Source organism: Terrapene carolina, unplaced genomic scaffold (genome assembly GCF_002925995.2).
Source record: "Terrapene carolina triunguis isolate 2854851 unplaced genomic scaffold, T_m_triunguis-2.0 Scaffold139, whole genome shotgun sequence".
Classification (NCBI taxonomy): Eukaryota; Metazoa; Chordata; order Testudines; family Emydidae; genus Terrapene; species Terrapene triunguis.
The window spans coordinates 1-25,863 of record NW_020664490.1 but is presented as its reverse complement, the minus strand read 5'-3'; the positions used below and the strand labels follow the sequence as shown (position 1 = coordinate 25,863).

Sequence of the window (25,863 nt, the reverse complement as noted above, 5' to 3'; positions counted from 1 at the left end):
TACTTCTTCCCACCTCCCCACAAAATAGCCTCAGCTGGAGAGATATTGGGGAGGGGGGGATGTTTTTAGCTCTCCTCATCCCCATCAGTTTAATTCAGGAACCCAAAGGAAAAATCCCACCTTGCTTGAAAACAGCTTTTCCTCATAGAGCTGTAGAATAACAAAGGATTTATTAGGTCGCCTAACATATTCCTTGGGCGAGGCCAGGGCTAGATTCATCCCTTCAGTGCATTTCTAATTATTTTTGTCCAGTTTGAGTTTTAATGACCAGCACTAGGACTCCCCTTGGGGATTATTCCTTGCTCCAATAGGCCTCACTTTTAGAAATGTTTCTCTGTTCTTTGACCTACATTTTCTCTTGCTGGATTCCATCCCTTCATTTGAAGTTCAGTCCCCTTGTACTACCCTCACAAATTCCCCTCCCTGAAAGTGTTTGCAACCTAGAAACACTTGCACTTAAATGCCATAAAGAAGAAACAGCCATTGTAGGCTGGAGTCTAAATTTGAGTGAACTTTACTGAACTTTTTTCCAGACAATGGATCTTTTAATGAAATCATATCCATATGAGTCAACAGTGTGCCCTTGTTGCCAAGAAGGCTAACGGCATTTTGGGCTGTATAAGTAGGGGCATTGCCAGCAGATCGAGGGACGTGATGGTTCCCCTCTATTCGGCATTGGTGAGGCCTTATCTGGAGTACTGTGTCCAGTTTTGGGCCCCACACTACAAGAAGGATGTGGAAAAATTGGAAAATGTCCTGTGGAGGGCAACAAAAATTATTAGGAGGCTGGAGCACATGATTTATGAAGAGAGGCTGAGGGAACTGGGACTGTTTAGTCTGCAGAAGAGAAAAGTGAGGGGGGATTTGATAGCTGCTTTCAACTATCTGAAAGGGGGTTCCAAAGAGGATGGATCTAGACTGTTCTCAGTGGTACCAGATGACAGAACAAGGAGTAATGGTCTCAAGTTGCAGCAGGGGAGGTTTAGGTTGGATATTAGGAAAAACTTTTTCACTAGGAGGGTGGTGAAGCACTGGAATGGGTTACCTAGGGAGGTGGTGGAATCTCCTTCCTTATGGTTTTTAAGATCAGGCTTAACAAAGCCCTGGCTGGGATGATTTAGTAAGGGATTGGTCCTGCTTTGAGCAGGGGGTTGGACTAGATGACCTCCTGAGGTCCCTTCCCACCCTGATATTCTATGATTCATATATCTTATACAAACTGGATGATAATGCACATTGCCACAATACACTCAGTTTGTGTATAATCTTGAATTTGTAGGACAGTTGTTTATTTGTCATAATACCCTTGCTCCCTATTTGTCAAGCACAGTTTAAATTTTAAAAACTCCAGGATATCAAACAACAAAGCACAAACATTAAGAAATTAAATGAGACAACAACATATTCCATATCATCATGCCCATTATATTTGTATTGTCCGTTAGGAAGCACTCATACAATGCAGGCAGAATTCTCAGCGCAGCATGGTCTACTTGATGGGGCTCAGCAGTAGGAATGAGAGGATTTAGGTACAAATCCCAGCTCTGCCAATGTCCCATGTGACATTGGGGAAGTCATGTCACCTTTCTGTGCCTCTGTTTCCCCTTCCCTTAGGCTTTTTGGGGAGGGCCTGTTTGTACCATACCTAGCAAACTGGGTTAGAGCCTCAATTAGAGCCTCTAGGGGCCACTGTAATACAATTATATTTCATAGAATTTAAGGCCAGAAAGGGGCCATTAAATCACCTAGTCTGTCCTTTGGTATATCACAGGCTATTAAATTTCACCTAGTTACTCCTAGATTGAGCCTACTGATAATAATATCCCATTCTTAAAATATTAGCTAAAAATAGTCCAGTTTCAGTTTAAATTTCTGTCTATTTCTCTTCTGCAGAGCACAAGGATGTTCTGCCACATAATTAAAAAAGGAGTCAACACAGCTTTAAAGTTCTTCTCGTTGTTTCAAAATATAGAACATATTACATCATTTCCTGGAAACCCTCTTGTCTCTTTTGCAGTGTTATGGTCAGTATATTAAACTTGCCGCATCCTCATTACACTTTTTCTCAATTTTGTCATTTGTTTAGTTCTGTAAGAACAGTCTAATGAAAACAGTAACGGCTGTAGCAGACAACTGAGAACCGTTGATGGACTTTCGCTGACGAAGTATAGTTTGAGTTGTTTCCTCTAATTTGGCTGTTTCAGTATTTGCAGATAAGAAGTCTATTACACCATTCTCATTTCAGAAGAATAGATCCATTGCTTCAAACTGCAGGACCCCAGGAAAATTGGTTGACATCAATATTTCTGTTGGTTAAAGCTGCAGTAATTGGCATATGTTACAATTTTCCATTATTCTTGGTTATGGGTTGAGACTAATTCCCACATTAATTAAAAGGTTTTGTCATGACACGTGTTTCTGCATAAGTGTTCCATGTGAATTTTTAATACCACCCATGCTCACAATTTGTGGTATTGCTCACTGTTGGTCTTGTAACTCTCAAAATTTACCTCAACCTCCTGTCCCTCCTTTTGTCAACTGGTGCTCCAGAAAGAGACATTCCTTTTGCCAGCATCATTTTTGACACATGTACTATTTTTGTTGGTAAATTGGAGGTGTCTGAGCAAAAAAAATAGGTTGGAAGCTCATCCAAGATGTTTGTTTAAAGAAAGGCCAAGCACAGCTCCTGTGGTGATTAGATAGTGAATACCATACTCAACCAGGAAAGGCAAACATGATGACTTGCCTGAGTGCTCCCTCTTCTCCGATATCCAAATATCATGACTCTGCTTCTGTGAAGCCCTAGGAAATGAAGGAAATAGGTTTCCAGTCTCTTTCTTGTTGAAACTGCACAACAGCTTTCCCTGAGCTATCTGCCACCATCATCTTCTGGGCCTTGGCAGCCTATATTTCCAGAACAGACAGAGGCATTTGCTCTCTGAGTGGCTGTGTAACTTGTACAAGGCTGAGTATAAATTTTCTTATGTATTTGCTCATGATCTGGAGTCTTCTAATTACTCCTGATGTATCTTTGTTTGCTGGAAAGTCTGACCAGTTTTATTATATCTTTTATGTTTATATTTTATTGTTTGTTTGTTTCCTTACTTTGTTTAGATCACATTAAACACCCCCCTATCCCCCCGCTGCTCATACTGAGCGCATCTTCCTCATATCTGATCTCTCTCCTGTGTACTTGTTTTTATTATTTGGGGTGAGATGACCATGTCATGCACCAGAGTCCTTTATAAGCTTTCAAGAACAACTTAGCTTGCAAAGACTGTGCTGTTGCTCTGTTGTGGTTGCATCAGACCTCCTAGCATAGTAACATTTTTGCTAAATAATATCATATCCTCAAACAATTCTTGCGTCTGATGAAGTGGGCATTCACCCACGAAAGCTTATGCTCCAATACTTCTGTTAGTCTTAAAGGTGCCACAGGACCCTCTGTTGCTTTTTACAGATTCAGACTAACACGGCTACCCCTCTGATACTCAAACAATTCTGTTATTTATTCCCAGCTTCTTTTGAAAGGCCTCGTGAATCACAAGTTGCTGCTGTCCGTCTCTTGAACTGCTATTATCTGCTGTGATCAGGTGCTGGATTTGGGGTATTCTGTCTGAGTCAACAGACACTTGGACTAACTTCTCAAAGTTCTCTTATTCTTCTGAAAAGGCAGTTATAAGCATTTCTGTCAGCATCAACAAAGATTTGGGCTCTGTTTCAATAATGAACTCCATACCTAGGCAGGAAGGCTAAACATGTTGTCATAGACACATACTGCTGGCATCAGGAAATGCGGGCAACCAGATGCCTCCGTTTATGTCATTGAAGTTGCATAAGGCTTGTAAGTCCTGAGGTATCACAGTTCTTTTATTTATATTGGTGTCTCTTGTGGACCTTCAGTTGCAACTTTGTGGAATTACTCTGTGGTGTTGAATCAGCAGCAGACCTTATATTCTGGTTACGTTCCTTCCAACAAAGTAACAAATCCACAGACAGTTCTGCCCTATGTCCCTAGCTTCTTTTGCAAGGCCTGAAGAGGCATATGTTGATACTGGCTGTCTTTTGAACTGCTTTATAGGTTGTGATTGGATGATGGATTTGGGGATATTCTCTCTCTCATTCTACAGACCAGTGATATTCAAACTCAGGCTTGTGATGTGTCTACTGCGGCTCTTTGCAGCACATGATATTAAAACACTGATTTAATTATTAACCAATCAGAATGCTTTTACTATGTTATAAACCAATTCTAGTTGATAAAATAATAATGCTTGGTCAGTTATTTTGCTGTGAGAATAATATAGATATAAACTAAATATTTCTCCTGTCATACTGTTTAAATATGAATAGTGTTGTCAGACGCTACCGGTGTGGTGCTCTGCTCTGTTCAATGTTGATATCAGTCAGCTGCGTGCGTGTTCCGTGTGCTGTCCCGGCTCTGCGCAGATAGCTGACACAGCAGACCCCAAGAGAACCCCCAATGACCACAGACTCTTGTAAAGTGCGAAGGCACCCGGGCCAGGTTTATTGTCGAAGAGAAACAGTCTCCAGCTCTCCAAGGTGCTGCTAGCTAGTACATATGTGCTCCCTGACAATGGACCGGCTCAGTCAGTGGCGGGACTTTCCACTGCCCCTTAGGCCAGACAAAGACATCCACTCAGGGATGCATTCTTATACACAAGTACAAACAGATTACACATCACTCCTGACGTATTGAGGTGCAACCCCTCTACATAGCAAGGTACAACCCCTCTACGCAGTAAGGTGCCGCCTCTCACCTTGTACATGTTGGTTCAAACAAAACAACTCTATCCATCATATTACCCTTTTGCCCCTGTCCTTGTTATCTGTGTGGAATGTGCAAGTATCGGAGTGTTCTGGTATCTCTAGTATCCAGTATCTTTTAGGTAATGTGTATTTATGCAGTATCAGCCCTTTCCTTGCCAGCTTCTGTGAGCAGGGCCTGCCTCTGGCTCACAGCTTAACTTTACTTTATGTTAGCAGAGTCTTGACCATTACTTTAGTTCAGGCCTTAGGCCTCATACTGGGCCTCTGATACCAAGGTTTATATCTCAGGGCCTCTTCTTACTACATTCCTCCGCTTTTTGTCTTTTTACGGGGAGGATGTTTACCCATCGTCCCGGAAAAGCATAATGTATGGACAGGAGATAACCCAGTGGGCTAAACACTGTTATGTGGTCATCTCATTTTACCATCCATACACTCATGCCCCATCTGTCCCTATTCTGCACATTCCCTCGTATGACTGGCAGACAGATTTTATTATCCAATTATTTTTTAGTCCCTTATGGTGGGCCTGGGAATGTTAGGCCCGGGACCGTGATTCAGGAATGTAGTATTATGATTAAGCTTTAGAGACACTCCCAAATAATTAATATATATGAATGGCATATATATTTGTAGTGTATATGGACATATATGTATAGTATGTACATATAACAGCACTTTATATCCAAGCATAACAACTTTTTTCCTATCTGTTCTAGTTTGGCCCTTGTGGTACTGCAGATAGCAACCCACTTTTATTAGGGCAATTACAGTTACCATCTGTATCATTATAAGTAGTAGGTTGAGTGTTTTGAAATACTGGGATAGGGATTGTGATAATGTGTCCCACAATGCTATATATATGAGAGGTAAAACAGAAATTTGGAGTAGTGACACTACCACTGAGGCCTTTATATATAAATATATTGTAATTAGCTACTACACAGAACTGTCCATTCATGTTATAGATTACCCTTACTGCTGGTTGTTACCCTCTGGTAAACTTTCCTGGGCAGGAAACAGAAGTGGCTAGCTTCTCTGTTCCATTGGTTGAACTGCTCTGTGATGCACCAGAAGTTGATGTAGATCCAGTTGTTTTTTATGGATGCTGTCTTCAAGATAACCTACTGAATGGACAGTAACCAATTTATCAAATATTGCTGTATCAGGATGTAGTATTGGTACCCAGACACTGAACAAAATTGTTTTGAATAACATGTGCCTTAGTTAGGATGCAGTGTCAGTAACCCAAATTATGACTGGTACTAACAGGGAATTTGTTTACCCAATTTGTAGTTACTGTGTAACTTAATTTCTTTACCAATTTATTTCTCCTTGCCTTCATATTGTTTGCTGACATTCATTTGTTGATTTTTACCTGTGTGTTGGTTAAACAGTTTAGCAAGGTTATGCACATTGTACATGTTGTACAGCAATAATACAGCAGTACAATGATAATACAGTAGTACAGCAATAATACAGTTGTTTTTACACAGTGAAAAACATTTCTGTATAGTGAAAAACCAAGTTGAAATTAAATGACAGTTTATCCTGGTCCAGCCAGTGTTTTTTAGCTGATTGTTAACTTAATTGTCCATATATAGTAGATAGAGCTGTATTTGACAGTTTCTTATTTATAAAGCACTTCATTTTTCTTTTCTTGATGCTTGGGGTTTTCTTCACTGTATACTGATATCATCTGGTGTCTTCAGGGTGTGATATTTTCTGGTGTCTTTGGTCTGTGGGATGCAACTTAAACAACTTTTGTTAGTTAACATAGTAAAGTTTTTTGTTTGTTTTCCATTTTTGTTTTTGTTTTCAGTAAACCAAACTTAATACAAAGTTTAACTTAGTTTGTTTACAATGTAATAGGGACAATATAATAGGGACCGAGTCTTTTATAACACAAGCTATACTTTTGCAATTGTTGTATAGACATTCATTTTCACTTGAGGTGCATTACTAATATTTTAAAATAAATGCCCACAATCTTCCATGAGAAGGTGTTTGCTTTCCCTTGCTGAACACTCTGTTTTAGCAAAAGAGTTAACAGAATTTTTACCAAGCTTTTTAGAGTTAATTTGCTTGTGATACCAATTTCACTCTTGTTAACTGTTTAGAAGCACAAACTTAAACAACCACTGCTTCCCATTAACATAACATAAAAAAGAAAAGCGTATAAAATTAAACCAACTATAAAATTAAACCAAAATAAATTTTAAATACAGGTCCATGCAAATACTTTGAGGGTATTAAACTTTCATGATGCTTGGTTGTGTTTGGGAGCCAAAGGTGGAAACCTGTTGAAATTGTTTGGTTAGCTTTATGCATAAATTGTTATTTTTAAACATTTTTGCTATCACATTCTTATAACTATATTTAAAAGTGCAAACAAGTTTATAAAAAGCCCAAACAAGAAACTGACATTTTGTTAAGATTATCTTTACCTTAATGTTGAGGTTTCCCCTTTGAATAACCAAATTAAAAATAAAATTAAAAAACAAAACAAAACTGTGATTGATAAAAGAGAGTTCTTTTTATTTGCAATTGCATTATTTGTTGAGGCAGAAATATATGTGCTTGTTCATGTCCATTCCAATCAGGTGTGTGCACACACACGTGCACATTGGCCGGAAGATTTTTCCCCTAGCAGCATTCGTGGGGTTGGCCTGGGCGTCCCCTGGAGTCGCGCCTTCATGGCGCCCAATATAGAGCCCTGCCGACCCACCACCCCATCAGGGGCTGGAACTTCCCTTAGCTCTTGCTCAGCAAGCTCGTTCTTTCTCTAGTTGTATATAGTTACCTTAGTTAGTTAGTGTTCTTAGCATTCTTAGTATAGAGAGTAGCACTTTCACGATAAAGAGATTGCACTACTGTACTTGTATGAGGTGAATTGAAAAATACGATTTCTTTTGTTTATCATTTTTACAGTGCATATATTTGTAATAAAAATAATATAAAGTGAGCACTGTACACTTTGTATTTTGTGTTGTAACTGAAATCAATATACACCTCTATCCTGATATAACGCCACCCGATATAACACGAATTCGGATATAACGCGGTAAGCAGCGCTCGGGGGGGGGGGGGGGGGGGGGGCGCTCCAGCGGATCAAAGCAAGTTCGATATAACATGGTTTCACCTATAATGCGCTAAGATTTTTTGGCTCCCGAGGACAGTGTTATATCGGGGTAGAGGTGTATTTGAAAATGTAGAAAAAAATCCATAAATATTTAATAAATTTCAATGGGTATTCTGTTGTTTAACAGTGCGATTGAAACTGCGATTAATCGCAATTAATTTTTTTGAGTTAATCACGAGAGTTAACTGCGATTAATCGACAGCCCTAATAGCATATTTGGTATGCATGCCTCTCTTTTTAACAAAGTAATTGTAATTGGTTTTGTCATTGTTTTTCTTTTCTATATCAATGGAACTGTAAGCATAAATGATCAGATAGCATGAGCAGATTACTGGCCTATGAAGGGAGAATACAGTGCATACAATTTCAAGGCATGCTGATGAGAAGTTGCTGTTTGCCCCTAACCCAATCCCCAAATCAATAAACTTCAATTAAAAACTCAGTAGGAAGAAGAAGCAATGACAACATTGTAATTACCTCTTGCAACCTTTACAAAACCTTTACACTTAAAAGCAAGTTAGTGGAAAAGTAAAGGACATTGTAAATCTTGCACTGCCCCGTGTAATAAACAAACACATTACCCTTATAGAGTCCAAAGAAATGCATATTTCCTCAATACAGCCTTCACTGAGGCACAAACAAAATTCTTTCGTCGGTTACCTCAAAATATAAACACACCAGAAGTATATAAATGATGAACTGGATTCTCCTCTGCCTTTGTCCTTGTGTTGTCATTTAGACCTGTGCAAAGTTAGCCGAAATGCTACCATTCTGATTTAGGATTGCTTTATGTTCACTTTACAGAGGTCTAAATGACCACACAAGCCACAAAGTAGTAGAGAATCAGGCCCATCGAAGGGCCAAATGTACTATTTTCAAGCAATGTATATTTAGAATCCCTGTCCTGAGAGCTTGTTTTACAGAGTCTTATAACGGCAGAGCCAGGAAAGCCCATATGTAAATGGAGCATGGCCTACAGGCACGCTCACTCATCTGTAGCAATCCACCTGCAGAGTTTAGGAGCACAAGTGCTGCTCCTGAGAAAGCTATGAAGGATGAGCCCACCAGCTTTTTGCTCTGTTCTCACTTCCTCTCTTCCCCAGGTCGCTATCAATGGGCTGACAGAATGGAAAGGGCCAATGGATCACACCTACCAGCCAATCAGATTGCTACTCTGCTCTCAGGTCTTCCTCTCTCTTCAAATGAGGAGCCCAGAGCAGGGAATATGAACCTCAGAAGAAGAAAGAAGCAAACTCTGGCCTAGGTGGCGGCAGTAGCATCAAAAAGATGATGATCTGGTGACCGAGTTCAACCTAGCCTATGTATGAGGTAACTGGGGAGGAGGAAGGGAGTTGTATGGAGAACAATGACTAGGGAACCGAGGCCAGGTCTACGCTAGAAACTTTTGCTGGTATAAGAGTATTGATTAGGAGTGTGGGTTTTTTTATGACATTTTTGTACTAGCAAAAGCTCCACTGTAGATGCAGTTATAGCAAAAAGTGGGGTTTTGCCACTACCGCTTATGTAGTTTGGGGAAATGGTATAAGCTATACCGGTGTGATGCTTCTCAGGCCACCCAGGGCTGTGCATCATCTTGTTGCCACCTGCTGCCAGCACCAGGGAGTTTTTCTGTGCCAGCTGGGTGTTAGCTCCCTAACATCACCAGTCTAGCAGGCCCCCAGGCACTCTCCTCTTGGCTAAGTCAGTCCTGCCTTTGCTCTGCGGGTTGACAATAGATGGACCTCAGCCCCCAAGTCCGTTCCTGCTGTCCCCCTGTGGTATCCAGCCTGACCACTGGATACTCACAGAAATTCCAGATCCTCCATTCCCAAAGGAACTGTGTACCCCACTTTGCCCATTTTACCTTAGCCCCCCGTTCCTGTATTACATACAGCCTGTGCCTTAAATTATCCTAGAACAGGGGTCGGCAACCTCTGGTACGCGGCTCGCCAGGGTAAGCACCCTGGCGGGACGGGCTAGTTTGTTTACCTGCCGCGTCAGCCGGTTCGGCCGATCGCGGCTCCCACTGGCCGCGGTTCGCTGCTCCAGGCCAATGGGGGCTGCGGAAAGCGGCATGGGCCGAGGGATGTGCTGGCCGCAGCTTCCCGCCACCCCCTATTGGCCTGGGGCTTGTCAGGTCTGAGGCAGAAATTGCTTGTAAAGAACAGTGAACCCTTTGCAGCTGGCACCAAGTGTCAGTAGAAGCTGTCTCCCCACTGGGGGGATTACTGGTACAATCACATAGGCAAACCTTTTTGAGTGTAGACTAGACCTGAGAGTTGCTTTGGGTATACTCTTTGAGGAAGCTCTCATTTTGAGAGCCTGGCCTCTCTATAACCTACTGCTAGCTCTGTGTGTACAGGCAGTTCCTTCCTGCACTTATGCATCAGGCAGGGAGTGTACCCTCAGTGAACATATCGGAATTATATATTTTTATAAATATTAAGTTTGCAAAGTCAAGCATTCAAATGTTAGAAGTGCCAGTGTCAAGATTGTCCAGGCAACCTTAATTCCCACCCTTTGTGTGTATGCGTTATGCTAGTGTTGCACAGGAGGACACTGCTTGGTGAATGACCAGCTATTTGATTTTTTTTTTTATATTCTTAATTTAACATGTGTCTTCTGTCCTTATTTACCACACACCATGCAAACATTGCACTAAATATAAAATTATTCATTTCCTCATAGGCTTTTTCTGTGGTGCACTCACTGCAGTATCTGAGTGTTTCGTTAATACCTCTATGAGGGGCGGTGGTATTGTTTCCATTTTACAGTTGAGGAACTGAGGCATAGAGAGATTAAGGCCCAAACTGTCAAAAGTGTCCACTAAATTACAGGGCTCACTGTGGGACTAATTTCTAAAGTCGTTCACATTTTATAGAACTTTATATATTCAAAGCACAGCTACCCCTGACTTCACATGCATTGTGAGTGCTCAGCACTTATGTAAATCTGGACCCCAGGTGCCTCCAGTCAGGAGCCCAGAAAAAAGCAGAAACTCTTACCTAGTGATCATGTGTGAAAAGTTTGGTTTAAGTGACTTGCCCAGAATCACATAGGAATTCTATGCCAGGGATAGAATCCCATTCTCAAGGGCAGCATTCAACAGCCTTAACCATGAGTCCATCCTGTCTCTTCCTACACTGTCCTGTTTCATTTACTACACACCTTGCCCTTTCCAAAACAAATGATGTACTACAGATAACGGCCTCACTATCTCTATATATCATTCATTCCCAGGGCACAGCACACCCATGCACTGAATGAGGCAGAGGTCTTATGGAAGAAAATAGGATATGATCATGTAATTAAAGACTGTATCATAATACATATGCACATAGGGGGGGCAAATTAAGGTTGCACAGGCCTTTTGAGGACTTGCCTTTGCAGACTAAATGTTTTAATTTTTCTGTACGTATCTTCCTAAGTTTTTTAAAAAAGCAAACTGGAAAACTAGAAATTCCATCATGTGGAACCATATTGGCCCCCAGATGGATCATCACCAGATTTGGGACTTATGGATCAGCAGCACAAAGCTTGAGGGTTCAAGCAATAGTAAGTGATCATTCCCCTCGTAGACCAGAGTGGAATGACACACACAGTTGCAGTCAGGATCCATAGCTTCAATACCAACGTCTGGAGAGGAGTGTTCTCTAGTGGTTCCAGACCTTTCTGTCCCCCATGTGCCCTCTGCTCCTCTTCCCCTCTTTTCTCGGTCCCAGTCCCCCTATGTTTCTCATACCTCTCCATAGGAGTCAAGTTCTGTCTTTCTTCCCTGTCACTGCCTGGGCTCCAGTAGAGGCATGTGCTCTCTCTCTCAGCTTGCTTAATCTAGCACCTGATGCCACAGTGACACCTGGTGGCTGGAATGAGCATGAAAAGTCCTACTCCGACTTGGGACAAGCTCAGTTCTTTTGAAAAAGCTGTCAGCCCCGACCCGGGCAGAGAGGCTGCAGCTCAAGTTGTCAGCCCCAAACCTGGCCGGGAGGCTGCCACCTAAAAAAACCCCAGACATATGGTAACCCACCATCTATACCCTGTAGGGTGACAAGATGTCCCGATTTTATAGGGACAGTCCCAATATTTGAGGCTTTTTCTTATATAGAAGTCTATTACCCCCCACCTCCTGTCCTGATTTTTCACACTTGCTGTCTGGTCACCCTAATACCCTGTGACCCTCACTTCTGCACTGCTGTCTGGCTGCCCTGTCTAAAGGCAGCGCTCCTGCCAGCAGCAACACAGAAGTAAGCGTGGGAATCCCAAGACTCCCCTACAAAGCCTTGTGACCACCCCGCTCCCACCACCTCCTTTTGGGTCCAGACCCCCATGGTTACAACACTGTGAAATTTCAGATGTAAACATCTGAAACAGTGACACTGACCATTTTTAAAATCCTATGACCATGAAAAAAATCCTATGACCAAAAATTGACCAAACTGGACCATGAATTTGATAGGGTCCTATTTATTTTGAATTAAACAAGCAAAAAGTACACGATATGGAAGTAAATGCTATAGGTGAGGGCAGTAGCACCACCCACCATTAAAGGTGCCTGATATTTGTTATTATAAGACCCTGTTTTCAGTTGCTTAGAACTTTGCCAAACTAACCCTTTGGGGTGACATTTTCTAGAGCAGCTGTCTGCCTCAGGCTGAATTATTTTTTTTGGAAAACTTCAGGCCAAAGTGGGTCAGCTGTTTCCAAGAACAAAGTTGTGGAAACATTCATTGATTTGGCCCTTCTGGTGACCTTCTCTTTGAAAAGCTCTAGCACCCTCAGAAATATAGGGCTGAAAGGGACCTTGAGAAGTCATCAATTCCAAGACTGTGCTGAGGCAGGACCAATGCCTTGAACCAGGGACTTAAAATGTGGCCTGGGGGAGGTCACCTTTGTCAGGGATGTGCTTTTTGCTGTTCCCCTTCAAATTTGGCCAAGTTATAAGTATCTGAAAAACTGCAGTGTGAATGCTCTCACTGGCTAGAGCTTATTTTCCCCAAAGATTCCATTGGCATTAGCCGTGCTGCAGGGAGCTGAAAAGAATTTTCCTTGCAAGTGCAGCTCTGAGCTGCTGTGGGTCATGCCAGGTCTGAGCACCACAACTGAAAGTAGGGAGATTCTTCTTCGAGTGCTTGCTCATATCCATTCCAGTTAGGTGTGCGCGCGCCGCGTGCACGATCGTCGGAAGATTTTTACCCTAGCAACCCCGGTGGGTCGGCTGTGGAGCCCCCTGGAGTGGCGCCGTTATGGTGCTGGATATATACCCCAGCCGACCCAGCGCCCCCTCAGTTCCTTCTTACCGCCCCTGACGGTCGTTGGAACTGTGGAGCGCGGCATAGCTGATCTCCACTCTCCCTAGCTTTCTCATTCTCATTAGTGTAGATAGTTGTATATAGTTGTTACAGTTCTTTAGATAGTTAGTTGTTTAGTTCTTGTTTAGTTGTAAATCGTTAGCGGGGGTTTAGGGGGTTGTCTCCCCCCTTTTTCCCCCCGGCGCACAGCCGGGCTCATGCCCAAGGCTCCTGGCTTTAAGCCGTGCGCGTCCTGCGGGAAGCACATGCCAACAAGCGACCCGCATAGTTCCTGCTTGAAGTGCCTTGGGGAGGCCCATCCCGCAGATAAGTGCCCTATCTGCAAGGCCTTCAAGCCGAGGACGAGGAAGGAGCGAGATTTCAGGCTCCGACAGCTCCTGATGGAGGCGGCTCTGAGTCCGGACCCTCCTTCGGTGCGCAGCGTCCCGGCACCGAGCACTTCGGTGCACAGCACCCCGGCACCGAGCGCTTCCGTGCGCAGCGCCCCGGCACCGAGCGCTTCCGTGCGCAGCGCCCCGGCGGCTCTGACCGGTGCGACGGATAAACCACGGCACCGACCGACGTCGGCACCGCGCCCGCCTCAGGGGCCTCGGCGCCGATCGCTGTCTCCGGGCCACAAGAAGGTCCGCAAGACCCAGGACACGGCTGCGCCGAAGACGCCGGCTCCCTCGGTGCCGGGGGGTAGAGCCGCGTCCGCCGTTGGACCGCCCACAACAGGCGGCCCCACCGTTGACTCCGGCACCGAGGCTGTCGAGTCCGGTGCGGACTGTTTCCCCACCTAGGCTGGTGGTGGAACCTTGTCTCCCATCCACCCCGGAGACTTTTGCAACGGCACGGGACCTGATTGCCTTCACCGAACCGGGGCCGTCACACCTCCCGGCACCGGTTGCTCCGCGCCAGCTGCAGTCCAGGGGCAAGCCTGCCCTGCTGCGCCCGCCGTCTCCAGCTCCAGACTTGCGGCACCGTTCGAGGTCCCGGAGCACGTCCCGACGCCGCTCGGAGTCCCGGCGCCGAATGTCACCTCGGCACCGGTCGTACTCGCGGCACCGATCACCTTCGCGACGCCGTTCCAGATCCCGGCACCGTCGCGACGACCGGCACCGCTCGGGCTCGAGGCGGAGCTCCCGGAACCGGGCCTCCTCAAGATCTTCGTCCCGCTCCAGATCGGGCTCTCGGCACCGAAGAGACTACCGGCACCGATCCCGATCTAGATCTCGGCACCGTTCCCCGGCACCGGGCAGGGACAGATCGCCCTACGACCGGCACCGATCGGCACCGTACCATCCGGTGCCGGTGTCAGTGCGCTCGGCACCGCCGTGGCCATCGAGGTCGGCGTCCTGTTCCTCGGATGCGGAGGCCACCCACCTGCAGGAGACGGCGGAGGACCCTACGCAAGCTCCTGCGCATTGGTCCTTCTGGACGCCGTGGGCCTACCATCAGGCGCAAGGCGCCCATCCTTCTGCGTCCCGCTCGGCACGCTCCGAGCCCAGGGTCCCGGAGGCCACCATCTCCCGCCCTCCACCAGGTGGTATGGAGGCGCCGGTGCCCACTCCGGTGGAGGCCCTGGTCCCAGGGGCTGCTGATGTTCACCTACAGGAGCACCTGGAGCAGGAACCACCCTTGGACCCCTTGCCACCGGGGGGATCCTCCTCCTCCTCCCCCGATGAGGCTGTAGCGGGAACATCCGCCATGGGTCCGCCTCCTATTGACCTGCGAGCGCACCAGGACCTCTTGCGAAGGGTGGCACGCAATATGGACCTCCAAATGGAGGAGATTGTGGAGGTTCACGACCCCATTTTAAACATCCTTTCAGCGGACGCTCCCTCTCGGGTGGCGTTACCGCTGATCCCGACTATTCAAGCCAATGCCACCACCATCTGGCAAACCCCGGCCTCGATTCCACCCACGGCCAGAGGGGTGGAGCGGAAGTACTTTGTTCCCTCCAAAGACCATGAATACCTCTATACCCACCCCCAGCCGTGCTCACTGGTGGTATCATCGGTGAATGCACGGGAGCGCCATGGCCAGCAGGCCGCTGCGCCCAAGTCGAAGGACGCTAAGCGCTTCGACTTGTTCGGACGCAAAGTCTACTCTGCGGGGGGGCTCCAACTCCGAGCGGCCAACCAACAGGCGCTCTTGAGCCGTTACTCCTTCAACTCCTGGTCCTCGATGGGGAAATTCAAGGAGCTGGTTCCCCAGGAGTCGAGGGAGGAGTTTGGGGCTTTGGTAGAGGAGGGTATGCGGGTGGCACGTACCTCCTTGCAGGCATCCCTCGATATTGCGGACTCGGCAGCTAGGACCCTGGCTTCGGGGATAGCCATGCGGCGACTCTCCTGGCTCCAGGTGTCTGGCTTGCCACCAGAGCTGCAGCAGACTCTACAGGATCTGCCGTTTGAGGGCCAGGGACTCTTCTCAGAGAAGACTGACGCGAGGCTCCAAAACCTCAAGGACTCGCGGACAATGATGCGCTCCCTGGGGATGCATGTCCCGGGGCCTCAGCGCAGACCCTTCCGGCCGCCGCCGCAGAGATTTTACCCTCCCCCGCCTCGTCCTAGACAGGACTTTGCCAGGCGGCGGGGTCGAGGAGGCAGGCGGAGGTCGACCGGCCCTCAACCTGGTCAAAACCAGGGTCAGCCTAGGCCACCTTCAGGGCCTAGGCAAAACTTTTGAAGGTGCGGTCGAGGACGGCACCTCGACCAGTATCCAGGATCCGACTCCCACCTTACGGGATCGCCTTTCCCGTTTCCACCGTGCTTGGTCCCGTATAACCTCGGACCGTTGGGTCCTTCGCACGGTGGAGAGGGGATACGCCCTCCAGTTTTCCTCGCCCCCCCCCCCCACTCCCCCTCCCCGTCCCTCTTCAGGGACCCTTCTCACGAGCAACTCCTTACACAGGAGGTTTTTGGGCTCCTCGCTATGGGGGCCATAAGGAGGTTCCATCGGAGCTAAGGGGCAGGGGGTTTTACTCCCGCTACTTCCTGATTCCCAAGTCAAAAGGGGGTCTACGCCCCATCTTAGACTTGCGTGGACTCAACAAATTCATAGTAAAGTTGAAGTTCCGCATGGTATCATTGGGGACCATCATCCCTTCACTGGATCCTGGAGACTGGTTCGCCGCCCTCGACATGAAGGACGCTTATTTTCATATAGCGATCTATCCGCCTCACAGGCGCTTCCTGCGATTCGTAGTAAACACAGTACACTACCAATTTGCAGTCCTTCCCTTCGGCTTGTCCTCGGCTCCCAGAGTGTTCACAAAGTGTCTGGCAGTCGTCGCGGCCTTCCTTCGTCGACAAGGGATACAGCTGTTCCCATACTTGGACGACTGGCTGGTACGCGGCCACTCCAGGGACCAAGTGCAGGCTCATGTCCGCATGGTGACACACACTTTCCACGAGTTGGGCATTCTACTCAACAGAGAAAAGTCCACCCTGGTACCAACTCAGAGGATAGAGTTTATCGGAGCAGTCCTGGACTCCAGACGCGCCCAAGCCATCCTCCCCGACAGCCGCTTTCATACCATCCTAAGCGTCATTCAAGGACTCAGGACTTTTCCAATCACCACCATAAGAACTTGCCTTGCCCTATTGGGCCACATGGCCTCGTGCACCTACGTAACCAGGCACGCCAGGCTACGACTTCGCCCACTGCAGGCTTGGCTGTCATCGGTCTACCGTCCTCATCGAGACGACCTGAATATGGTGGTCACGGTTCCGGCCTCGATCCTGGCCTCCCTCACCTGGTGGACGGATCGTACGGTGGTCTGTGCAGGAGTACCCTTTCACGCCCCACAACCCTCCCTCCACCTAGTCACGGATGCTTCATCTTTAGGATGGGGCGCTCACCTCGGAGAGCACCATACCCAGGGCCTCTGGTCCGTGGCCCAACTAGCCCTCCACATCAACGTCAGAGAGCTGATGGCGGTGCGCCTAGCTTGCCAGGCGTTCCTCAACTTCCTACAGGGCCGTTGCGTGTTGGTTCTCACCGACAACACCACGGCAATGTTCTACATCAACAAGCAAGGCGGAGCCCACTCATCGCTCCTATGTCAAGAGGCCATTCGCCTGTGGGACTTCTGCATCGCCCACTCGATACATCTTACGGCATCCTTCCTTCCTGGAGTCCAGAATACGTTGGCGGACCGTCTCAGCAGGTCCTTCCAGACACACGAGTGGTCAATTCGCCCGGACGTCATCTATTCCGTCTTCCAGAGGTGGGGATTTCCCCAGGTCGACCTCTTCGCATCTCGGGCCAACAGGAAGTGCCAGGTATTCTGCTCCCTGCACGGACGAGCCCCGGGCTCTCGGTCAGACGCCTTCCTTCTAACATGGAAGGACCACCTGTTCTACGCCTTCCCTCCATTTCCGCTGGTCCACAGGGTACTGCTCAAGATCCGCAGGGATCATGCACGGGTGATTCTAGTCGCCCCCGCTTGGCCGAGGCAGCACTGGTACACCACACTGCTGGAACTTTCAGTACGAACGCCGATCACGCTCCCCTTGAGTCGGGACCTCATCTCCCAGGACCACGGCCGGTTGTGTCACCCCGACCTACAGTCCCTCCACCTCACGGCGTGGATGCTCCATGGTTGAGTCGGACAGAGCGGCAGTGCTCGCAGGCCGTCCAGCAGGTTCTGCTGGGAAGTCGAAAGCCCTCTACGCGGACCACTTATCTAGCCAAGTGGAAGCGGTTCTCCTGTTGGTGTGAGCAACGAGCTACTTCTCCCTTGCAGGCACCTATCCCCTGCATACTGGAATACCTCCTGTCCCTAAGACAGCAGGGCTTGGCGACATCCTCAATCAAGGTTCACCTCGCCGCTATTTCCGCTTTCCACCCAGGAGAACTCACGTCCTCGGTCTTCTCTAACCCGATGGTCGTTAGATTCCTCAAGGGCTTAGACCGGCTGTACCCACAGCAACGCCAACCCGTTCCGACGTGGGACCTCAACCTCGTGCTCTCCAGGCTCACAGGGCCTCCGTTTGAACCATTGGCGACCTGCTCACTCCTGTACTTATCCTGGAAGACAGCCTTCCTCGTAGCCATCACCTCAGCACGACGCGTCTCGGAACTCAGGGCGCTGACATCCGAGCCCCCTTACACGGTGTTCCACAAGGACAAGGTACAGCTTCGCCCCCACCCTGCCTTTCTTCCAAAAGTGGTCTCACCTTTTCAGGTAAATCAGGACATATTCCTCCCAGTCTTCCATCCGAAGCCGCACGCCAGTCGTCAAGACCAGCGTTTGCATTCCTTAGACGTTCGCAGGGCCCTGGCTTTCTATATCGACCGTACAAAGCCATTTAGGAAGACGACGCAACTCTTCGTTGCAGTGGCCGACCGGATGAAAGGCTCACCGGTCTCTTCCCAGTGCCTATCATCTTGGATCACGTCCTGTATTCGTGCTTGCTACGACCTGGCCGGTGTACCGACGCCACGCCTCACCGCTCATTCCACGAGAGCCCAAGCCTCCTCGACTGCCTTCCTAGCTCAAGTCCCTATCCAGGACATCTGTAGAGCCGCAGTGTGGTCATCGGTCCACACGTTCGCTACTCACTATGCGCTGGTGCAACAATCCAGAGACGATGCTGCTTTCGGGTCAGCGGTTCTGCACACAGCAACGTGTCACTCCGACCCCGCCTCCTAGGTGGGGGCTTGGGAGTCACCTAACTGGAATGGATATGAGCACGCACTCGAAGAAGAAAAGACGGTTACTCACCGTTGTAACTGTTGTTCTTCGAGATGTGTTGCTCATATCCATTCCAAACCCGCCCCCCTTCCCCACTGTCGGAGTAGCCGGCAAGAAGGAACTGAGGGGGCGCTGGGTCGGCTGGGGTATATATCCAGCGCCATAACGGCACCACTCCAGGGGGCTCCACAGCCGACCCACCGGGGTTGCTAGGGTAAAAATCTTCCGACGATCGTGCACGCGGCGCGCGCACACCTAACTGGAATGGATATGAGCAACACATCTCGAAGAACAACAGTTACAACGGTGAGTAACCGTCTTTTCTCTCCTGTGCCATCAATGACCACTCACCCCGGCCCTGACTCCCAGGCACCATGAAGGAGTAAATTGCCTGAATCAAATACAGGGGCTTGGAACAAGAGGAGTGCATGACAAAAGCTATTTGGAATGGTCAGTAAGGGGACCAGGCTTGCACAAGGTCAGGGAGGCAAAGTGGCAACCACTGGTGAAGGATGGAGACATCTGACAAGGAGCTATGGGACCTCCTGGCAAAAGACTAGGACAAGGAGTCAAAGGAGGTTGGGGGGGGGCACTAAGATTGGGCAAGGAGGAGAACTGGGAGCAAGTAGAGACAGGAGGAAATGGGGTGGGGGAAAGGCAGAGCAGATGAGGATCTGGGAGCAGGGACTCTGGGATGGGGAGCCCTGCCCCTCCCTACATAGTCAGATTTCCCAGTCCGTGATGCGTTGTTCTTGGCCATAAATTTGGTAGGGCCCTAAAAATAAAATACATACTCAAAACTTATGTCCATTCCTTCCATAGAAGAATCAGAAACCAGTGAGGCAGCATAGCACTCTGGCTGGATATGGGCTAGGCACCTTTCACAGAGGGAGTCAGTCATGGGAGCACTGGTGTGGTAGGTAGGGCTAAAGTGTTATCAAAGATAATTACTAATGCAAATAAAGCAGAATCTTGCAAGCCATGTCAGGTGTAGCTTTTTCTGAGCTTGGCAATCACTGTTGTGCTCATTAACCCCCCCGTTAATATGATCAGACCCTTAAAGTCAGTCTCTGCTTTCGGGACTCCCTTTTAACACCCATACAGTTCTAAGAATCAAGGAACAACAGGAAAGGAGGGCAGTGGCTAAGGAACTATGATGTTTCCAGGCACCCGTCTTGTTGAAAAGAAAAACTTGTTACATTATTGAAACACATTCAGTTCGGTATAAGCCACCATCAGGATTTTCAAAAAGACTTCTGCTACTTTACATATATGGATAAGAATTAAGTTAATTTACAACCTGCCCCTGATTTTCAGTACTTACATTATCACTTTCCAGTGAAGTCACACCTGTGACCTTAGAAATGCTTGTTTTAAATTTTACTAAATAATTTAGCCTTCAGACACTGAAAAGGCAAGTTGCTAACATACCATACTGAGTAAAGTGGATATATTTGAAGAGTAAAGAAAAGCAGACTCTAGCCCAGGAACCCTCGCCACTAACTGCTTTTGCTGTAAACTGTAGACAAAGGAAGAAATGACTGGGAAAGGGGGAATCTCATTTTTTCATACTGGAAGTGTTTTGGAGCTGCCTTTGCAGAGATTACAGCTGCGTGGCTGAGTTTTAAAGGGGACTATTTAGCGTTTGACACTGAAGTTCTTTCCAACTGAAATTTTGTTATTCAAAAGTCAAAAGCAGCAGTTTACAGGAATTCAAAGTGAAATGAGCAAGAAAGGGATTGTTTACTTCTTCAAAAGGTTAACCAAGGAGCCTGGCATATACTTTGAACAGTGAAGTTTCGTCGTATAGTAACATCCCTAAGAAATACTCAATGTAAACTTAGCATTTGGAATTTAAGATTTTTAGATCTCTCGCCAACTGACATTTTACAATGTGGTGTATTTATGCCTTAGATCAATTAGCTAACCAGTTTTGCCAGTTTCTCTACAATCTGAAAAACAGCTACATTTTAGAAGATACCATGTCTTTCCCTGAATCTCACTCAGCTGAGAAAGACTTACCACTAAAGATGAAATTATCTTAAAAAGACTTAAAGCCCTCAGAGACATAAAGCCCAATTTTCTTATGACTTTGCACAGAGTTAACACCACATTAACTCCATTCATCCCACAAAGGAGTCAGTTACAGGGTCAGTCAGGGAAAGCTTCACTCCTCATTTTAGAGGCCACAATTTGTTGAAACAACTCCTGACATTAACAGTTTAATTAAACACTTATTACGCAGACCTGATTTAATCTTTAAAAACAGACTCTAAATTTTGGATGACATAGCAATATATTTGTTCCAAACATGACAGTTTCTAACAGAAAAGAACACTTTATGTTATGCTGCTCATATTTTAGAGACTGTGAAACACTGAACATTCCTACTTTTCAAACCATAACTACTATGAAAAGGATTATGAAGCTGCTGAAAGATATTTTCTTCTAAACAGAGTAAAATAAAGATTTAAAAGTAACTCATGTTTCCAAGGCTTAAGTGTGTTCTCAGATGTTCTTGCTTAGCAATAAAAACAAAAAAGAGCCTGTTTCAAGCAGCAAGTACTATCAAAGGGAAATATACGTGATCAGTTTTAAACAAAGTGACACTTTGTCACTTAGTATGGTCTCATGCGTCCTGATGGGGGCGGTGCACGATTTGGAGGAGTAATTGCTATATCCAAGTAGTCTCCAATCTGGAACTTCTGAGACTGCAGAGTCATGGAATCATCTGTGCCCTTTCTGCCTGACATTGTGCTGCCAATCTCCTTCACCCTGCAGGAAGGATGTGAAATAAAAATTAATAATTAGAGGCAAAGAGTCCACCTCTCTCTAAACTGAAAACTCATTTAAGGCCCAAATATAATCTTCTAGTGAATGGTTTTAGTTTTTTTCCCCTTATGCTGTCTTCAACTAGTTGAATACAGAGGTGGCACCCGCTCACACTCCACATACTCTGTCTTCACTAGAGAAACAGTACAACTCGGGATAGAACAATTATGTAAATTTACATTAAATTTTAGCTCAGAAAAAAATGTCAAGTTAAAGGGAACAAAACTAGTAAAGAAAACACTGTAAATGATATAGCAGGACACATTCACTGCTCTTTAACTGGTCACTGATGAGTGAATGCCTACATCACTGGTTGACAGAGGACCATTATGACAGAAATATCAGTCCCAAGATCATAAGTAGGACCCTACCAAATTCACAGCCATGAAAAACATATCATGGACCGTGAAATCTGGTCCTGTGTGTGCTTTTACCCTACACTATACACATTTCACAGGAGAGACCAGGGTTCTCAAATTGGGGGCCCTGACCCAAAAGATAGTTGCAGGGGGTTCACAGTTATTTTAAGGGGGGGGTGGTGTCACGGTATTGCAAATCCTTACTTCTGCACTGCCTTCAGAGCTCAACGGCTGGAGAGTGGCAGCTGCTCACTCAGGGCCCAGCTCTGCAGGCAGCAGCACAGAAGGGTGGCAATACCATCCCGTGCCACCCTTATTTCTGCACTGCTGCTGGCGGTGGCTCTTCCTTCAGAGCGGTGCTCCCGGCCAGCAGCTGCTGCTCTCTAGCTGCCCAGCAATGAAGGTAGCACAGCCACTAGCAGCAGCGCAGAAGTAATGGTAGCAGTACTGCAACACCCCCCCCCCCACACACACACACACTAACCTTGCGACCTTCCTTCCCCCCACCCCCACAAACTTCTTTTTGGGTCAGGACCCCTACAATTACAACACTATGACATTTCAGATTTAAATTGCTGAAATCATGAAATTTACTATTTTTAAAATCCTATGACTGTGAACTTGACTGTGAATTTGGTAGGGCCCTAATCATAAGCACTTATTAGATAGAGGATCTAGTCACTCCCCATACCATCTGAGACAACAAGCCTTCCATTTCCACTCTATGCTACAGGTACATATCCTGGGTGGTTGCCTATGAGATTAGGCAAACACATGTTCGTTGTTTTGGGAAGAACAAAAGAAACTTTAGAAGCATTGCAGTCACCATGCAATTCTCTCTTTATTAGAACTAGATTTCAGACGATATCAGACTTTAAATAAGTGTTGATGAAAAACAGTTTACAGCTCTGCTGACTGAAATATTCTATGAATCTGGAGAAGAAATGTCATTTACCTATAACCAGGTCTCTTGAGTTCTGTAAAAACTATTGCAAAATTGAAGTGTGTGCCCTTCTTCCGTGCTTCTGGGTAGACCTCTTTCACTAAACTGGTCAGCTCTTTTAAAGTTGCATCCATCCTAGATTTAAAAAAAGAAAGACATATTACAACTCATCAGGATGGTTCATATTATTGTTAAATATATAAAAATTTCAAACCTCATTTAAGATAAGTGACAATTGTTTAACTATGTACTATCACTTACACAACCAGCATGTGAAAGCAAGGAAATACACTGCCCAAATGTGAACTATATAAGATTTTTATATACTTCTGTATTTCCGTGTCCTACATATTTCATGTTAGGATCCATTTTTAAAGTATTTAATCTAAAAAATTCAGTTATTTAAAATATTCTGAGCATGTTTTTTTGTTGTCAGCGAGGACTTACTCTAAACATCTGAAGACATAATACACCAATTAAACACTTGAGGCAAAATGGTCTAGTAGATAAGGCACTGGACTGGGACTCAGATTTGGGTTCTAATCCTGGTTCAGCTACTAACCTACTATGATGTTGGGCAAGTCACTTCACCTCACTGTACCTGTTACCCCTCCACCCTTTGTCTAGTCTATTTTGACGGTAAATTCTTCACAATAGGGACCCATCATCACTATGTAGTTGCAAGGTATCTACTGCAGAGGGGCCCTGATCTCAGTTGAGGCCTCCAATATAAAGTAATAAATTGTAATTTGAAAGCTTTTTTTAATATACATACACATGATAGAGGAAATCAAAGTCAGCCTTATAATAAGATCATGGTTACTATCCTGACAGGAGACAGAATTACCTTTACAGTCAGGACTAAAACCTAAAAATAATTTTTTTTTGTTCATTCTAGCTCTAATCAGTCAATAGAGGGCACTGTGTTGACTGAGCCTGATCTGGCTTCTGCTGAAGGCAAAAATTTCCCAGACATCAATGACCAGGTTTGGGTCCATAATTCCAATTAAAATTAATACAGCAGGACTGGGCCTCCAACCTATTCACAACAAAAGTTAGTTTATTCAACTAGGTCATTGATGCACAAGGAAATTTTGCTATATGGGAAGTTTGGAGTAGTAACAAGATACCTGGAGACAAAGAAGTTTTAGACAAAGTTCATTCCCAAGTCAGCATCAGCAACACATAACTAAGTTTGACATTCTTCAAATGTTGAAGACAAATAAGAATGTTTTTGAAGAGTAACTCTGGCAACTTTTGGGCCAAACTAGTTTCCCAAACTAAACTTAAGGAACTAAAAAGAGTTCATAAAGAACATTGGTTGCCACCAGAGATAACACCTTCTCCACAATACACAAAATACCACATGCAAACTGCACACATGAAATGTATGCAAAACATAGCACAAAAATTACTAACACACTTTCTATATAATACTCAACATTTTGGGATAACTTTTTTGGTAGTCTTCAAGAGACATGGAACTTAGACCATGTCTACATTTACAAGCTTACAGCGGCACAGCTGTACCAATACAGCTGCGCCGCTGTAAGATCGCTCGTGTAGCTGCTCTGTACAGATGGGAGAGAGCTCACCTGTTGACATAATAAAAGCAGCTCAATGAGCAGTAACTATGTCAGCAGCAGAGTGTCTCCCACCAACATAGTGCTGTGCACATAAGCACATATGATGGCAAAATGTATGTCACTCAGGGGTGTGTTTTTTTCCCCACACACCTCAGCAACAAAAGTTTTGCCAACATAAGTGCTAGTGCAGACATGGCCTTAGTTACTACAGGCAGCCAAAACAACCAGTTTTTAAGACAAAGTAATGTTTAGGCCTACTTTGGAATAAAGAATTTCAAATGTACAAGGGTGTTAAAGTAAGAAGTCTTTTGTAGTATGTATATCAAATTAATGAAGAGTATTCCAACATATAGATCTTTGAAAGTCTGAGGCAGTCAGTTGACACATCAAATACAGAATCTCTAGCAATGGCCTATAGTTAGTTAAGTTACATATGAAATTCTTTGTTCCAATTTTAGGCATGAGATTCCCAGTCATTATGACTGCACACGATGCAGTATCATAGCAGGACAACAGCAGCCTTCTTCCTTCTACGTTTAGCTATTACAGCCACGGGTTGTTTTTAATAAAAATACACGTGCCTACGACTACAGTGCAAGGCCCTCTATGGCCGATTAGGGCGTGGCAGATTGGATGCAGTTTTGGATCATGGGTGAGAATACAGCCGCCCAGCCGGCAGGGTCCCTGCGGGAGCTGCAGCTCAGGGAGAGGCCAGGCCTCGAAGCGCGGCTGTCCCCAGGGGAGGGCAGCGCTCACCAGGTGTAGATCTGCAGCTCGCTGGAGGGCACGTTGCCGCGGGAGAACTCGTCCATGCGGTGGTGCCGCCCGTTGTTGGTGGTGAAGACCCTCAGCAGCAGCGGGCACGTCTGCAAGGGGGAAACACAGGCCGTCAGCCCCGGCCCCAGGCGCGGCCCTCTCCCCCCGCAGCGCCCTTGGGCGGCCCGGCCCTGCCCCGCGGTACCTTCTCCCTGTCGATGGGCTTCTCGGGCTCCTTCTTAATCTCCTCCTGCGTGACCCGCGACTCCACCGCCATCTTTCCTCCGGGCTCCGGCCGGGCCAAGCAGCGCGGGGCGGCGGGGAGGGACCCGGATGTCTCGGGGGCGCACTCTGTTAAACTCTCGCGAGAGGAGCGCGGCAGCTTCGCCGGGATACGGGAGGAGGAGCCAGGACCCGCGCGCGCGCGCGCACTAAGTTAGCGGTAGGCAGAGCGGCCGGGCT

At 46.5% G+C, this 25,863-nt stretch overlaps 1 protein-coding gene across 1 annotated transcript; it reads right to left on the bottom strand.

Annotated features, from left to right (window-relative positions):
• Nucleotides 1–20,646: 20,646 nt before the first annotated feature.
• On the bottom strand, nucleotides 20,647–25,737 carry LOC112118550 (histone deacetylase complex subunit SAP18). Its single transcript, XM_024216915.1, has 4 exons — nucleotides 25,607–25,737; nucleotides 25,402–25,511; nucleotides 23,072–23,194; nucleotides 20,647–21,700 (listed from the first exon to the last, which is right to left on the bottom strand). Exons 1-4 carry the CDS (start codon nucleotides 25,676–25,678, stop codon nucleotides 21,544–21,546), a joined length of 462 nt encoding a protein of 153 aa, XP_024072683.1. The 5' UTR covers nucleotides 25,679–25,737; the 3' UTR covers nucleotides 20,647–21,543.
• Nucleotides 25,738–25,863: the final 126 nt, after the last annotated feature.